We start from the raw sequence: 17572 nt of genomic DNA on the forward strand, positions 1-17572 counted from the left end.
CCATTATCAATTCATCCCTGATATTTTATTTATTGTGCTTTTCTTAAGTACTATTAAGATGAAATTCTCCTTTGGGAGACTCCCCTTTCTTCAAGGTTAGATTCAGTGGAGCAGCAGTGAATTTAGTGATGATTTAGGAAGAGGAAAGAACATAGAATATATATCTAGGTCTTAATAATGAGGACTGATTGACTTACAAGGGTGACAGACTTATACTTTAAGAATGTCTTTTTTTTTCATTCTATTCTTCTTACTTTAAATGAAGGTTGCTTTAATTGTGTTAAACACCGTATCATTTTTGTAAATTTTTTTACAGGAGGAATTTATTTTATTTTTTTAATTGACATCAGCATATCAGAAATGCATTTATAGTGAAATAATGTTCATATTCTTATATATCAGATGACATTTTAAAGTCCTTTTTAACATGTCTATGTCCTTAATAAGGAAACTGCTGCTGAATTATAGAATTTGCATTCAAGTTTTGAAAATTGTTTTGAAGAGTAACAGATAAGGTAATATGCACCAATGCATAGTAAGGAAGTATTTCTTTCTTTTCATTTTTTTCTCCTATTATTGGTTAGTTTGGAAAGGTAACCTTAAATTTTCCTTCTACTGTTCAGTAGAGTAGCTATAATTTCCATGGAAAAGTATCAATTATGAGCACTTATGGAGGATCTCCAGTTAAAATATTTCTCTTAATTTCCCCCTTCCTCTTTCCTCCTATCCCAAGCATACTTTCTATAGTCCATGCATCTCTCTCTTTTCTCATTCATTGTTCTGATAACTGGTCACTGTATTTTCACAGTCACTTTGTCTTTTTCTGTTTGCTTTGTAATCTGATTTATGTCTGAAGATTTTTAGAGGGAAAAAATACTTTCATCCATTTCTAAAACGAACTGTACACATGTCAACACACATCACTTAACTTCATAAAAAGTGTAGTTCAAACAAAAGAATATACTAATAAAATAGTATAACTTTTCTTTCTCTGTTTTATACAGAGTGAATATATAAGATTTTAGATTTATGTATGGTTAAATTAGGAAGTAATTATTCATGTAAAACAAGGGTTTTACTTTTCATAGTATGCAGAATAAAATTCCCGTACTTAGGAAAATGTGGAATACATTTAACATATTAATAGGTTCCCTAAAATAAACTTATATAATCTTTTCTGGAACATCATTAAAGTTAGGGGAAAATTTTATATTTCATTGATTACAAGATTTTTAAAAGTACATAAATACATAAACAAAAATTGGAAGAGAATTTGAAGCTTTATAATTGTATTGATGTTATTTATCTTTTTGTAAAGTTGTCTATATTTATTTTTTAAATAGAGAAAATACCACTCTAATTTTGTTTATTTCATTTCTTTAGAAATCCAAAATGCAAATCCCATACCAATGTTTTAACATAAGAATATACTAGATAACAATATATATTTCATAGCAAAGGAATGGATGGTTTTCTAGATTTGCCAAAGTACCATTTCTATAATTTGCAAAGTAAAATTGATTGTCTTTACAAAATTTTTTATTGGTAGTCCTTGATCTATTGGTCTTCCCATTGTAATTCTCTGTTATTAGGGGATTGTGAACAGACAGTTAAAGATTTTGAGGTAACCTAAAAATTTTGGCATATAAATTCTTAGTTTAATGTAAGATAGTTTAACAAAATTTTAACTATTCAGCTGTCTTTGAAGTTGTAGGGAATGCAGAATAAAAAACATTTTCTTTGGTTAAACAGATAGGAGTACTTTTTCCATTTGACTTTTCCCAATTAGATTTGCAAAACAAACTTTATCCTCTTAGAAAAGATTGAAATATGTCTATTCCCATGTTCCAGTTGCCACAAATTCTTGCCTCAAAACTTTCCTTTTCTTAACTAGTGTCTAAACCTTAGTAAAAAATCCCACCCACATCTCTTCCTACTTCCAGCCTTGTGTGTTCTTTCCATTTTCCCAGTATAATTACATTGTTACTGTTTTAAATTACACTTTTTCCATTTTGGCTTTTTCCTTGACTCTCTCTCCTGAAATTTACCTTTTCCTCAGTTTAGCCAAAGGATATTCCCTTTTGGTAAAAAGCAGAATTCCTGTTGAAGCTTTGCTAGAGGGAGTGTATGTATAAATGTCATTTTAGTCTGCAGTGTGACCAGCACTACATCATGATGAGCAATGACTTAACAGTATTTTTGTGAATTTACAAGGATGTCAGCTTAAGTACTTTCACATTCTGCTTTTAATCCACTGCCATTTGCATGGTAAAAACTTTTACTACCATTGGCTCATAAAGGTGTTTGTGGGTTTTTATCTCTCTTCAGCTGCTTTTTTTTCTAAAGTTATTTCCTGAAAGCCTGGTATAGAAAGAAGCATTACCCCGTGCAGGAAGTGCAAATGGCCTGCTAGAAATCTTCATCCTTTTCAAAAACTGAAGATAAAGCTTGATCCAGACAAGAGATTTTTGGGTGCTGCTAACATTTTCTGAGATCTGGGGAAAAGGGGTAATAACATGACACCAACCCTTAAACAGCAACATCTGCTGTGGTTCAAAGCCACACAAAGAAAGCTGCTTAAGCAGTAGAATGCTTTCAGCTACCCAGACAAGTGTGGCTTGACTGCAAAGGCTGCAAAAGTTGAAGAAAATTCAGTTTAGAGAAATTGTCGAAAGCTGTTTGATGGAAAATGAGTATCTTTAAAAGGCAGAAAGGTCTCTGGCCTGCAGGCTATCAAAGATCTCTATCAGAACCTACTGCTGGTGCTATAGGAGGTGGAACTAGTTTTAAAAATCTTCAGTGGTGCCATCCAGCAAAAAGTAAGAAGAAGACTTACGAGTACACCGACTCTGATCTGGGAAAACCACTGGGTGCTTATAGGTGGCAGACACATCCCAGTCTTCGGTGGAAAGGGAGCAAAAGAAAGAGATCACAGAGTCAAAGGAGTGTTCATGACAAGCCACAGTTCTTTGAGGGCCTCCTGAAAACAGTCCACAACAATGTTTGTTCTGATGATGGTCGTGGAACACCAACAGTGAACCAAGGTGGCGGCACCAGATCATTTCGGGTTCCGTTCACCAGATCACTTTCTGAACCTGCACCCCATTGCAGTAGCAGACCTTCAAGGTCACTTCTGAATTCAGGAAGGTCAGAAAATTCAGAGCAAGAAGGATATTTCACTCGTGGTATTTTTTCTACTCTGTCCAGTGGCTTCTCCCGAATGCTGAGTCTAAAAGGAGAACCCAGCAGTGAGCCAATAAAAGAAGGTATACTGTGATAAACGGGAAAATAAGGGCAGACTGAAATTACTGCAAATAAGCTTAGACATTAAAGATGGGGAAAAGAGGGGAGAATTAACTATCTTTGAATATCTAATGTCAATGTCAATGAAATAGAATTATAAGGCTTGTTTTGCTTGATCCCTAGGGTCAGTTAGGAATGATGATCCAAACAAATTCCTTCTTGATATAAGAAAGGTAACTGTTAGAGGTATTCAGATATGAGGCCGATTTAATTCTCCATCAGTGGAAGTCTTCAGACTGAATGACCACTGAATGACTTTGGAAATGTTATAGAGGAAATTTCTGCCTTAAGTATAAAGAGAAAATGAATAACCTTTTAGTCCCTTCCAAATCTGAGATTCCATGACTGAATTTGCTTCTTAGATAACAAATTGTCTTGTAACTAGTTAGACTTTTTAAATAGTAGATCACTAATTGATTTCAAATTGCTGTGTTTATTTTTCAATGAATAACTAATAGTAGAGAATTGCAGACATTTTTATAAGCTCACTAGTTTTAAATTAAGGAATATTTTCTATTCAAATTGGGATACTGCAGAATTATATTGGTGGGGTGGGCTAGGGAGCCCTCATTAAAAAAAAAAATTCCTATCACAATTTTACCATATCAAGGTATGCCATATATTAAATGCATTTTAAGAGTAGAGGGAACATATATTTTTTGAACAACTCTAAGGATTCATGATTTAATTTTATATTGTTACTTCTTAAAAGATTTATAATTACTATAGCATTACCAAAAAAATGTTTTTGTACTCAAGTACTTAGTTTCTCCCATTAATTGTTAAAAATAAAGAAGTTATTTTGCAGAAGGCCATGTATTTCTGGATAATATTTGGAGTACTCAACAACCTTATAATTTTGCTTAAGTGTTATAAAGTAAATTTTACCATATGAAATAGAATATAGAATGCTATGTGGGAGGTGTTACACCTTTTTTTTTCAATCACATATCTGCTCATTCATTCATTTATTTATTTGTTTTTTTTAGCATATATTGCTTTATGAATCATGTTGGGAAAGAAAAGTCAGAGCAAAAGGAAAAAAATCATGGGAGAGGTTAAAAAAAAAAACAGAAAAAAGAAGTGAACACAGCATTGTTAATTTACATTCAGTTTCCTTAGTTCTTTTTCTGGAGTGTTACACCTTTGAATTTCATGATACATAGCTGTGATAGATAAAAGCAGATTTTTCTCTTAGGTTTAGATAATTGAACCAATTCAGATCATTCTTTTATATGTATATAATACCTTACATATTTTATAAAACGTGTTATTTTATTGATGGTGAATGTATTTTAAAGTCCCAAAGGAAAAATCTATTAAATTTTTTATCTGACTTCCTCTGTATTAGCAGATGTTATTCAAGCTAACTACTTCAAGCAGAATTGAGCTGAGATATTTTAAAAATCTGTGATGGTTGTTGAAAACACTCTTACTTTGATAATACCTCAATCCAACTGAGTCATGTTGAAAAAGATGTTAGCCATAAAGAAATTTTAACATGTTATTAAAATTTAGATTTTCATTTCAATGGCCTCATAATCTCTAGGTTATATAATTTTTTTTAAAAATTGGCATTCTCATAATTTCCTTCTAAAACACACATGTAGAAGTAGACAGCAGAATGACATTTCAACTGTTAAATGATTTTCCATATATGTTTGTGTGTGTATGTATGTATATGACTGTAATTCTAAGAAGAATATTCCTTATTTTTAGGAAAACATTGACAATTTTTCTACCTTATTCCTTGTTTGAGGTCTCTTTATACAGCGAATTTTAATCCAATGTCATTCTGTCCCTCTCTAAAAATTATGTCATAACTGAAAGGAATATTCTGTCACAGGCCATGGTTTCTCTTTGTGTATTATTAAATATATATTTGAAACAGTGAATATTATAATTTTTCCTTTATAATCTAGTCTAGAGGGTTTTACAGTGCTCAGAATGAAGGATATTCAGGGAGCAATTAAAAGTTAGAGTTTGTTCATTTTTGACATACATTTATTTTGTCATAGAAACTACACTTATTTTCTCTCTGTAAGCTATATTAATTACATAATGATAGTAGTAAATTTATACAAATCTGCAGTCTTTATTTTTCTTCAAATCTGCAGTCTTCTTGCAGTCTGAACAGATTCAGCATTTAATAGTTATTTACTTAGCAATCAGTTAATAAATCTGTAAACATTTAGTACAATTTTCTATGTGCCATTTTCTGTGATAAGAGCTGAGAATACAAAAAGAGGCTAAGGAAAGTCCCTGCCCTCTAAGAGCTTACATTCTTCTGTGGCGAGACAATAAGGAAATATACATGTACAAACAAGATATATGCAGAATAATTATAAGTAAAGATAAAGAATTAAGAGGGATTGGGAAAAGTTTTCTATAGTTTTAATTGGAATTTAAAAGAAGCTGCAGAAGTCTGTAGATGGAGATGAGGGAAAAGAACATTACAGATTTAGGGGACATCCAGAGGAATGCCTGACACTGGTACAGAATATCTTGTTCATGGGATATCAGGGAGGCCAGTGTTATTGGAATGAGTGTGTGGTAGGGAGCTAGATATAAAAAGATTACAAAGGTAAGAATGGGTTAGGTTATGAAGCTTTCAAAACCAGAACATTTTGTATTTGATTCTAGAGACAATAGGGAACCACCACAGTTTATTATGTAGGGAAGAGACATAGTTGGACCTGTGCTTTAGGTAAATCACTTTATTGTCTGAATGGAAGATGAATTAGAGTGTGGGGAGATTTGAAGCAGGCTATTGCAGAAATTTAGGCTTTCAGGGGGATCCTTCACCAAGTGGTAGGTTATGAAAAGCACTGAAATCTAAGAATCTCTTTCTGCTCAGATTTCAGTGTAATTTAGAAGATGACAGATATTATAATATATGTTTTATCTTTACATACAGCTTTCTCCTTTTCCTCTATTTCTTCTGAAAATAAGGGAAATTGCTAGATTAAAAAAGATAACAGTAGAAAATAAAAAACATCTGTTAAAACCAAACATTGACCATGTTAGATTATTTGGTGTCAATTATTTGTAGATAAGTAAAAGTATTTGTTGACTGAATAATTTTATTGATAACTACATAGTGATGACACAAAGTTCCCTACAGAATCAGTAATGGTTAATTAAGGCAGTTAAGTATTTATTAAAGTCTATCATAGTCTTTGTGTGAATGTGGTGAAAGAAAAGAAACATCATAATTTCCAATGGAAACCATTTAACATCTTAATAGACTGAAATTCTCTTCAGTACAAAGATTAGATAAAGCACCTGTAGGTAGCATTAGTGTAGACTTTCCCTTTACTGACTTGGGAGTGGCCTTAAACTCAAACTAAAGTCTGTAATTATACCCATGGTTTTAAAACTTTTTGAGATCATGGAAACATTTTTTCCCCCTCATTTATTGAAAACCTAATCTTTAGTGTGATATTGGGAGCAGTGGGAAGGGAAGACCAAGAACTTTTGTGATAGACTGAAACATATTAGCTAAATTCTCTTTTAGAAATCTAAATAAAATAGGTCTTTTGAAATTAGGTTTAAAATATAGGCCTTCATTTTGTTTTCCTTCTCTGAGATCACTTAAGTATTTTGAAGAATAGAAAGGGAGTGAGAATAATAAATTTATTGTAATAGTCAAAACTAGGATTGTTCAATGAAACCCTAGACTTGTTCCAAGCATGTTGAAGATATATTCCTTATTGTCACCTAATGTTCTAATCCATTTTATTCTCCATGCACTGAATCCTTCTGTTGTGATCTTCAAACCATAAATAAGTTTTATTAAGTATCAGTTATTATTGATTATATATGATTCCTACAAATACACCCATGCCTTCTTCATCCTCAGAAAACCCTCATTTGATCCATCCATCCCTGCTAGCTGAGTTTTTTTTTTTAATCTCCTTTCTTTAATGGCTAAATTTTTTGAGAAAGCCATGTACATTCAATGCTTCCCACTTCCTTTACTCTGTCTTTTTAAATTCTCTGCAGTCTGTTGTCTGACGTCTTCATTTGAAGAGGTTTTCTCCCCAAAATTACTAGTGCTCTGTAGTTGCCAAATCTCATGGTATTTTCTAAGCATTCATCCTTCTTAACTTCTCCACAGTCTTTTGCATTATTGCTCATTCTCTTCTCCCTGCCCTCTTGGTTCTTCTTCTATCTCCCAGACCACTCCTCAGTTCTCTTATGGGATCTTCAGCAGGGTCACATACTTCCTAAATGGACTTCTCCTACTGGTCTCTATCTTAGTCTGATTCTCTTTTCCTTTATTCTCCCTTTCTATTGTTTTGTTGTCGGTCTCATCTGCTCCCGAGGATTCAACTATCATCTCTATTCAGGTGACCTTCACATCTGTTTCTCTAGCTTGGACTATTGCAGTAACCTGTTGGTTGGTTTCTAGGCTGAAATCTCTCCCCATCCCATTCCATCCTCCACTCAGATGAGAAAGTGTTCTTATTAAAGCACAGAGCTTTAATACCATCCCCTTGCTCAGCTTCAGCTCCATCTAGCCATTTCCCTTGTCACTTCTAAAATATAAGTGCTCTGATTTTTAAAGCCCTTTGTCATCTTTACATGCATTTTCATGGCTGTCCATCAGGCCTGGAATTCTTTCCCTCCATGTCCCCACTCATGATTTCTTTTTTTCCTTCAAGTCTCATCTATCAAATTCAGCAAGAGCTCTTTCCTGGAACAACCCCTCCCTCCCAAACTCTCCCAATTCCCTTTCCCTGGTGCTATTGTCTTCTCTTTGAGATTATCTCCAACTTATCTTCTTGTTGTTATCTTGTCTGTTTTCTCTCCCATTAGAGACTGAAATTCTTCAGAGCAGGAACTATTTTTGTCTTTGTATTCTCAGCATTTTGAATAATGTCTGCACATTTAATAATGCTTATTAATTAATTGAAGGAACCTTAAAAGTAAACCAATAAGGGAATAGTTTTCAGTAAACTATTCCATGCCATCATCAATATGAAAAGCAAAGAAACTCTTGAATAATAGTAAGGGGTCTTATTTGCTGGATATTTCTAACAGAGAGGAAGATATATGGTTGGGGAAATCTCTTCTCCCTCTCAGGATATGTCAGATAAAGCTAGTAAAGCATAAAATTAAACTGGCACTGTTGGGAACCACTGTGTTTCATAAAGGAGAGAATGTGACTAATTGGAAGTTTTCCTCCTTAGTCTTAAAAAAGAAAGCTCAAGTAAAGTCATAATAGCAGTTAACATTTACCTTGTACCTTAAAATGTAATCTTACATTTCTTTACAGAAATTACAGATTTATCATACTTACAATATTTCTTTAAGTCCTATTATTATCCCCATGACCATACTACTATGGTCAAGATAGAGGTATTTGTACTTTTCAAAGTAATGTGAAAGAATTCACAAATTCTAGCAAATATTTGGGGGATACCTTTGGCCTATTCTCACTATTCCCATATAGTAATATGTATGGAGAAATTTGAACTCAGGGTTTCCTGCCACTAAATCCAACGTTTTTGTTGTTGATTCATTTCGGTTGTGCCCAACTCTCTGTGACATTATTTGGGGTTTTCTTGGCAAAGTTACTAGAGTAATTTTCCATTTCTGGCTCCAGGTCATTTGCAGATGAGGGCTAACAGGGCTAAGTGACTTGTGCAGGGTCACTCAGCTAGCAAGTGTCTCAGGCCAGATTTGTACTCCAGGTCTATCACTCTATCCACCATATCACCTAGTTGCTAATATTACCCTTTTATCTTCTTGTATGGTTTTTAGGTTTAAATATTGATTTTACATAGTTTTGTATAAAATCCTGAAAATTATTCAAACCCAATTTCTTGTTTCAGAATTTCACTTGAAGGATCACTTTTTAAAATCAACTATACATGGTGGAGTTCATTTTTTATAAGGCCAAGTAGATGGTTCCAGTAAGTCAGAATAATATAGAAATGCTTTCATCATTGTTTCTATCTGATAAAAGTTCAGATTTAACAAGGTTAGTGTTGCATTCTATTTCCTACTTTATTCCTAGGAAGTCCATTAAATTTGTTATTTCATTAAATGGAATGTCTTTAAGCTTCTCTGACTTAATCAAATTCTCAACTTGAGATTCATGCTTTTCAGGACCACTTTAAATTTTTCAAGGCTCTTATGATGCATTTGATTAATTTTTGCAATTTGTGAATGTTAGTACATCTTGACTGCAAGCACTTGAAAGTAAAGAAAATTCTTCAAGAATGTCAATGATTAAATCAAGGTTTTGCAAGAAATTAATGTTAGCTAATATCTAGAATAAGAACAAGAAAAGTGCATGTATAATGCAGGCTATGTGTGCCATTTAGCAGTGTTAGTTTGTAAACCACATGCTGCTTATCTTGGTTCCAATACTTGACCAATTATAATAGTTTTAATTTGATGTTCTTTTGCTACTTTCTGTTTTGGTTTGGTCTTTACTAAATTGGTGCTAAAAGGATAAATTTTGTTTAGAAATAATTTTAAATGATTAATTTGGATTGGTTTCCCCTCCTCCCCCCAAGATGGTGATTTGTCAAGTGATAATCACACTTGGTGATTTAAACAGTACTGAATGATAATTTTAGGAAAATTTTCTAACAACTTCATAGTTATTCCAGATGGATTGTATTATCACCATCAGAACAAAACACAATTAAGTTCACTTTCAAATATTCATCATTAAAAGCCAAAATCATTTAAAGTAGACAGTAATTTAGTGGCTATATTTTCTGTTGTGGTTTAACAAGTAATATTATTGCTGCAGGACTCCATTGGTTGGGCATTGACTATATTTGACAGTTACTTGCAGAATTCCTGAAAACTTAACAATTGACTCTCATGAGCTCTAGTACAAGTTGGCACCTGCACTGCATTGACGGGTAATCTTTAATTATGTTCTTCTTCCTCATTTTTGAGTAGCCTTGGTTGAGAGACTTTTCATCAGCAGCTGCCACTAAGAAATAAATAAGCGACACTCTATGTTCATTCAGAAGGGCATTGTGATTTGCCAGGTGATTGTAATTGACTGACATATCATATCCCATATGATATTATGTTTAAGATTACCCTTTTTATGTAGCTCACACTCAGTGACTCTATCTTCTCTGTGTTCTATGAGATTTCCTAAACAGAAAGCTAAGTGGTTCAATGGATAGAACACTGGGACTGGCTTCAGAAAGGCCTGAGTTCAAATGTGACTTCAGATATTTGCTAGATGTATGATGCTGGGCAAGTCACTTAACCTCTGCCATTCTTAATTTCCTTATTTGTAAAATCACCATAATAATAGCAACTACAGAGTTTTTGAGCATCATATAAAATATTTTGTAAAATGCTTTGCAAACCTAAAAATGTTTTATAAATGCTATCACCATTTTTTACTTACTTGACACAAACATTTATTTAGTCTCTGAATTATAAATGCCTGATTTATGAATTGTACCTGTCAGTTTGCACTATATACACCAGTTGCCTTGATTCTTCTTCCCTACCCCAAGTCTGATGGAATATCCATTGCAATTATCAGTTGAGGGGGAAATACTGCTTTCAGAGATTGTGGAGAAGGGAATAGTGAGGGTAGGCCAAAGGTGTACTCCAAATATCTGTTATAATTTATGAATTCTTTTATATTACTTTGAAAAATGCAAAGACCTCTAAAAAGATTGTGGGGCTTTCAACGAGTTATTTCATTCTCCAAATCCATCTGAAATCAGACGAAGTGAATGTTTTGGTTGATTGCTTAGATAAGCAATCAATCAGCAGGTATCTCAAAGTAGGTTATATGGTATCCATGGCACTTTGGCAGTGGAGTGCTTTGAATAAAGCTGGGTTTGGTGCTTCAGAGGTGTCAGAACAACAAGATGATACTGGGATAGACTCATTATATTTGCAAATGAGATCAAGCTGGGAGGGATAGCTAATGAAATGAATGGCATCACGATGCAAAAGGATCTTGACAAATTAGAGAATTGGAAATCATCCCGTAGGAAGAAATGTGAAATCCTGAACTTGGATACCAAAAATCAACTTCACAAGTACAAGATAATGTAAGGATAGGTGGGAAGGGGCTAAGTGAAGTAAAGGCAAGGGACTAAGCTTTTATATGATACCTACTATTCGCCAGTGTTTATGATAATTGCTCTTTTTATAAATATTAGCTCATTTGTTAAAATAGTACTTTTTGTGAATTGAAAAGGTTAATATGAGCTATGGGAATGATGTGGCAGCCAAAAAAACTATTATGATATGGGGATTTATTAATTGGGAATAATTTTCAGAAACAGAATGTGCTTTTCAAAAATCACATTTTTGAAGTGATAGGCCTCTGCCTTTGTATGACCTTACCTGGAGTATTATCTGTTTTATATGCCAAGATTAGCCACTTTGATTAAGTGAAGCATTTTGGGGGCAAGGGGTTATTAACCAGAAAAATGAGGAACCCTAAATCTGGTTCCCTCAGAGCTTAGGAACAAATCCCAGAGAGCTTGGGAAAGAACTTAGACTGAAGAGAAGATTTAAGGGACATGACAGCTGTCTACAGATGTTTCAAAGGCAGTTATTTGCCCATGGACCAGATTTATTCTGTTTGTCTTCACAGGCCAAAACCCGGAGCAATGAGTGGAAGCTGGAAAAAAGCTAATTGAGATTTGAGGTCAGGAAGAATTTCCTAAGTAACAATTAGAACTATCCCAAAGTGGAATCAATTGCTTTAGAAGGTGATTGTTCTCTACTCAATTGACGTCTTCAAGCAGAGGCTGGATGACTATCCAGTCATCTGACAGGATGCTAGATTATGTTGCTGTTGTTATACCTTCAAGGCACTTTATTCTATTGTGTAAATGGTTTTAATTAATCCGAGGATACTTTTTCCTTATTTTTGAATCAGGTTACTTCTCTTTAACTTCCACAGATCAAGGCTAATGTGCCTTCTATGTGACAATTTGAGGGCTTTTCTTGTTCCTTCACAACCTCATCACCTCCTATGTATCTAATTGTCATCTTTATGCCCAAAATCCTGGTGTCTCAAAGGACCAGTCCTGCACTGAACCTGCCTGTAAGACCTTTTCAGTTGTTTGTTCAGTCCACAGCTCAATGCAACATGTTCTAGATGTAACCCATTCTCCTTCTTCCTAAATTCATTCATCCCTCTTCCAAATTATCCATTTGCTGACTTCCCACTCTCCCAGTTTTATTGTTTTCAACTCTACAACATCTCTGGCCCCTTCCTTCCATCGCTTGTAGCTGGAGTCTGCCACCTGAGTGCAGTTATTCTCATCGTTTTTCATCTGGTCTATCCCAATTTCTTTAAGTAGTTTCCTTCTTCAAAGTCTCTTTCCATTCTGTTTTTTCCTCCACACTGCTGCCAGTGATCAGTCAGTCAATAAACATTTATTAAATAGCTACTAGTTGCCAAGCATTGGACTAAGCTTTGGTGTTGCAGAGAGGCAAAAAAAATGGCACCTCTCTAGCACTTTGCCTGGAGTCAAAGAAGACTTAGATTCAAATTCCACCTCTGTGGTTATTAAGAATTCTGGGACCATAGGCAATTTGCTTTTATTAACTTTGCTGAAACTCCATTTCCTCATTTGTAAAATGATGAACTTGTTGTTTCTACTCCACTGCATCTCTTACATCTGTCCCCTTCACTCTGCTCTTAAAACCAAGGTAAGTACCTTGTTCAGGCTTCTTTCTCAGACTCATGCAATAGTTTCTTAATTGGTTTTCCTATTTCAGATTCCTCCTCAAAACCCCTGTCCCCTTCCCCAAATTCTCAGAGAATCTTATTATGTATCCCCCCACTCAAGAAACTTCTATGGCTCTCTATGGCTTTGACAATCGAACACTTCACAATCTCCCTTGAACTCTTTTTCCAGGGATATTCTATATATTATAGTCCTTTCTGTACCCTGCAGTCCTGCCGAGCCAGCAAGCCTTACTGTTTTTCATATATGCCAATCTATCCTCGGACTCTTTGCCTTTGTACTTACACCACATCTAGAATCTGCTTTCTCCTCTGGTATCCTTTGTTTCCTCTAAAACTCTGTTCCAGTGAGGACATATGAAGCTTTTCCTAATACTCCCAGCTGCTATTCTCCACCCCTTTTCCATTATCAGTTAACTTATATTTTTGTATTCACTTAGAGAATATCTTATCTTCCTAGAGGTAAACTTTTTAGAGAAGTTTATATCCCTAAACTTCCCTAGTTTATAGAGAAATTATATCCCTATAGTTTATATCCCAATTGTATCTTTGTATCTCTAAAGCCTGGCACCTAATACATGCTTGTTCATTGATTGATTTAGGAGAGGCCCCCAGAATTCTAGCACTTATCTCACAGGACTATTGCCAAGTGTTATTTTTGTTATGTATTTGCTATAGAAATAGAAATGTTGTTATTATTAATAATGTTATCTTTTCCCTATGGCCTGACAGACTTTAATTTATTTGAATTGGGGGGTTATTGACTATCGGTCTCTATTTTATATGAAGTGTAATGACTATCTAAGAAAAATTATATTTTTGCCTAGGTCCTCTGAGTTTTCAGTTTGCAAGATGCTGCACATATACTAAACAATGGGTATTAATTACAAGAAGAAGCAAGAGTACTTAAGATCTAGCAAACTGATTTTATGGCTGGATTATCTTATTCTGTCCTTTTGTAAATTGAAACCCATGACTCAATTTACCATTTAATTAACCAAATCTGGACATTCTCTCAAAGAAATACAAAGAAATGCATATTCTCTTTTTTTACTAGTCCCAGCAGATGTTGTCCAGTACCAGCATGAACAATGACTATACTCTGACATGCATATTCACCATCTGTTGCATTTAAGCTGCAATTGAGTCTTTGATCCATCAGTTTGGAAACTTAAATTTTATTTCCTCTTTTGTTAGAAGTTATAAAAAAACAGCAAATGAAACCTTTAAATTATTTTTAATATTTCAAGTGCTTTGAAAAATATAATTCTGCTTTCATTTTGTCACATAAATAAATAAACAAAACAGATAATTGCATTTTTATATAAAAGTTCTCAAAGCATTTCAGAATGAATCTTATTAGTACATAAATTTATTTTTTTGAAAAATAGATTTGAAAGTATTATGTAATGCAAAATTTCATGATTTTCACTGAAAAAGGAGGATTAATTATAGACTAAAGAAGCTAGACTAAACTTAATAATTAAAAAAATAAACTTCTCTTTAGGTCAGTTGGCTGGACTCTTCTTCTAGTTATAACTAGTTTGGGAGAAAGCTAGTTTAAACTCATGGACTGTTATTTTTAATTACTGTTGATCTTAAGGTATTTTCAAGTATAATCAATTAGATAGAGACAGATCCACACATTTGAGTTTATTTCTCTTGCTTAACTTGGATCAAAAATACCATGAAATTATGCTTTAAGTAAATGCTCATTACTTCTTTCTCTAATGATTCAACCATCAACTTTCATTATTTTCATGGAGTTATTTACCTTCAGAGGAATATCACAAAGAAATTGGAAAAACTATGTGCCTTGAATTCAGAGTGATTCCTGGTACATGACTGTTTTTGATAATCTGTTGCTTTTCTTCCTTTGTCCTTTTAATTTTCTGTCAGAAACACAAAATGACTAAAAATCCTAAATCCTTGAATGATTACATGAATATTTTTTAGAATAGCTAATATTCCCAGTGACTATAGTGAAGTGGGAAAATGTATCTGCACTCTGGCTCTGCCTGTACTAATAACTTCTAAACCTAGCTGTCTTCATCTATAAAATTAGTTAGAATAGTTGGACCTGTACAATCCCTTCCAGCTATAAGTCAGTCCTATGAAATATAATTTCTTAGTGTATTTATTGACCTCCACAATACTACACCATCCTCTCTTAGAACTGTGGGGAGCATCCGGCTAGAGACCAGAGCCATTGATGCTGGACTGGCATGAGTGTCACATTTATTTTTCTAAGCTGTCCCTTAAATATGCATGAGCAACATTCTACTCCTTAGAAAAGGCCTTGTCTCTCCTGAGGCACATAACTCTGGCAGTCAGATAAGAGGCATGGTACTAAAAGATTAGTAATTACCTTTCCCCCTAGATTTCCATAGAACTTTTATAATTTGCTCCTTTGTAATGCAGTTATAATGTGTTATTGTGTCAGTGTACATGTCTTCATCACCCTATTTATCTGTAAACTCCATGAGGGCAAGGATCATGTCTTATCTAAACTTTGTATATCCCCTGAGCCACAATGCTCTGAGAATACTGGATGTTTAATAAAGAAAGATTTCTGGAATTGAATTGTAATTTTTTCCCCTTGTCTCAGCACTTACTGTTAAACGTATTGTCAAAAATATATTTTCAAAAAACAGAGAAGACTTTGGACTATTCATCTGGGCTTGAAACTGATCATATAAGAACCCAAAACTTATTCATTTAGTCAAATGTCATGTTTAAATGGTGAGAAAAAGTGGGTTTTATTTGCTTGCTTATAACCTATAAAAACCATAATACCTAAGTTCTTTAGTCTTCAGTGTGTTTAGAATTCAGATGGGATGATTAATTTATTCCACTGTTTGAACCTTTAGGGTATGCCCTGCATTAAAATACATTTAACTTCTCTCTCTTACCAGGGAACCAGAATTAAATGGTTCAGTGGCTTTTTATAGTGACCTTCTAAATCTTTATGTAAATGAGTTCTCCTCTACCACCTTCCATCTCTTAATATCCCATTCCCCTCCCCCTCTCTTTCTCTTTTTCTCTCTCCCCGCCCCCATTTCCTTTGTTAAAGTATTTTTTTAAAAATACTTTTTATGTGTGGTTATAGTGTGGCATTTTACTCTTATAGTAAACAGCCCATTATATTGCTGCAGCACTCACCAAAACAAATTAAATCTGAAAGCAGATAGCTGCTTTTCTGCTTAAATAAAACATAAATTGTTGTTTAGCATGTTTTTATGATTTGGGAAAGTCTGCATATTAGGTTCATGTTAAGTTAAGACTAATAATGTTTTCTTCCTCTCCATTCTTTTTAGATTCTCATATATTTATACTAGTATGGGACTCTTTTGTGGTTAATTCATTAATGTTTTCCATTTCCTTAATAGATATGTATTTCAGAATTGTGTTATTTGAAGTTGTTCAGAATTAGTCAGTCAACTAGCATTTATTAAGTGCCTATCACTTGCCAGACACTGTGCTAAATACTAGGAACACAAAGAAAAATCAAAAGAAGAAAAAGGAGGAGGAAGGAGGAGATGGAAGAGGAGGAGGAGGAGAAATAAAAAGAAAATCCATGCTGTCAAAGAGCTTACAGTCTTGTGTGGAAAACAACATGGAAAGAAACCTGTATGAACAAGATATATACAAAATGAATTGCAGATAATCTCAGAAAGAAGGCATCAAGATTAGGGAGAACTGAAAAACACTTCTTACAGCTATCTGAGACTTGAAGGAAGTCAGGAAAATGAATTGATAGAAAATAGAGAAAAAGCAGTCTCCCTTACATGCTTGTGCTAGATGGATCTTGTTTTGTTTCTGAATCCAAGTATTCCCTGTGAATGTTTTCACAATTAGTAGCATATTTATTATCATAAAACAGTATTATTTTTACTGACAGATTAAGATGACATTCGATAATCTTTGATGTCAAAATGATGATGATGATGATGATGATGATGATGATGATGATATCTGACATTGATATAGTACTTTAAAAAATTTTTTTAAACAACATAGCATCTCATTGGAACCTCCTAAGACCCCTGAGAGAGAGAGACACTTAATTTACCCCAATTTGTTGATGAGGAAGCTGTGGCTCAGAGAGATTGAGTGACTTTTCATTTAGTCTCTCAGTGTCAGAGGCTGGATTTGAACTAAGATCTTGCTGAATTCTAGTCTACTCTAGGCTGGTACCCAAGAGTACTGGGGACACTAAAAAGCATTTTTCTCCAAATCCAATTTTGAATATACTTTAAAAATTAATTCTAAAAAAAAAAAAACCTTAAAATTTTAATTAAAAAAAATTAAAATTCCTTAACATCAAGGAAGGCTTTGAACATGAGATATAAATCCACTCTAATAAACTTCAGTTCATTTCAACAAACATTTATTCAGTGTCTAATGTGTGCCAGATCCCATGTTCCATTCTGAAAATACCTGAGGATGAGGTATTGTGGAGGAGAAAGGAACCAACCTATATGCAAGTACATATCTACCAGATAAATGTGTGTATGTGTGTGTAGATATAGATATATATTTATCTCTATATCTATATTG

At 33.8% G+C, this 17572-nt stretch overlaps 1 protein-coding gene across 8 annotated transcripts in view; it reads left to right on the forward strand.

Moving 5' to 3' along the window:
• Positions 1-17572, forward strand: part of RASAL2 (RAS protein activator like 2) — a 320061-nt gene that overhangs the window by 99995 nt on the left and 202494 nt on the right. For 3 of the 8 annotated variants that reach the window (XM_031936936.1, XM_031936938.1, XM_031936940.1), the window contains exon 1: positions 1401-3266. The exons of 3 other annotated variants lie outside the window; for them this stretch is intronic. In XM_031936936.1, the coding sequence (XP_031792796.1) occupies positions 2690-3266 (577 nt within the window). In that variant the 5' untranslated portion in view covers positions 1401-2689. Of the gene's footprint in view, positions 1-1400; positions 3267-17572 lie in introns of those variants that run through there. 2 more of the 8 variants (XM_031936937.1, XM_031936939.1) reach the window with 1 other exon arrangement.

Source organism: Sarcophilus harrisii, chromosome 4 (assembly GCF_902635505.1).
Source record: "Sarcophilus harrisii chromosome 4, mSarHar1.11, whole genome shotgun sequence".
Classification (NCBI taxonomy): domain Eukaryota; kingdom Metazoa; phylum Chordata; class Mammalia; order Dasyuromorphia; family Dasyuridae; genus Sarcophilus; species Sarcophilus harrisii.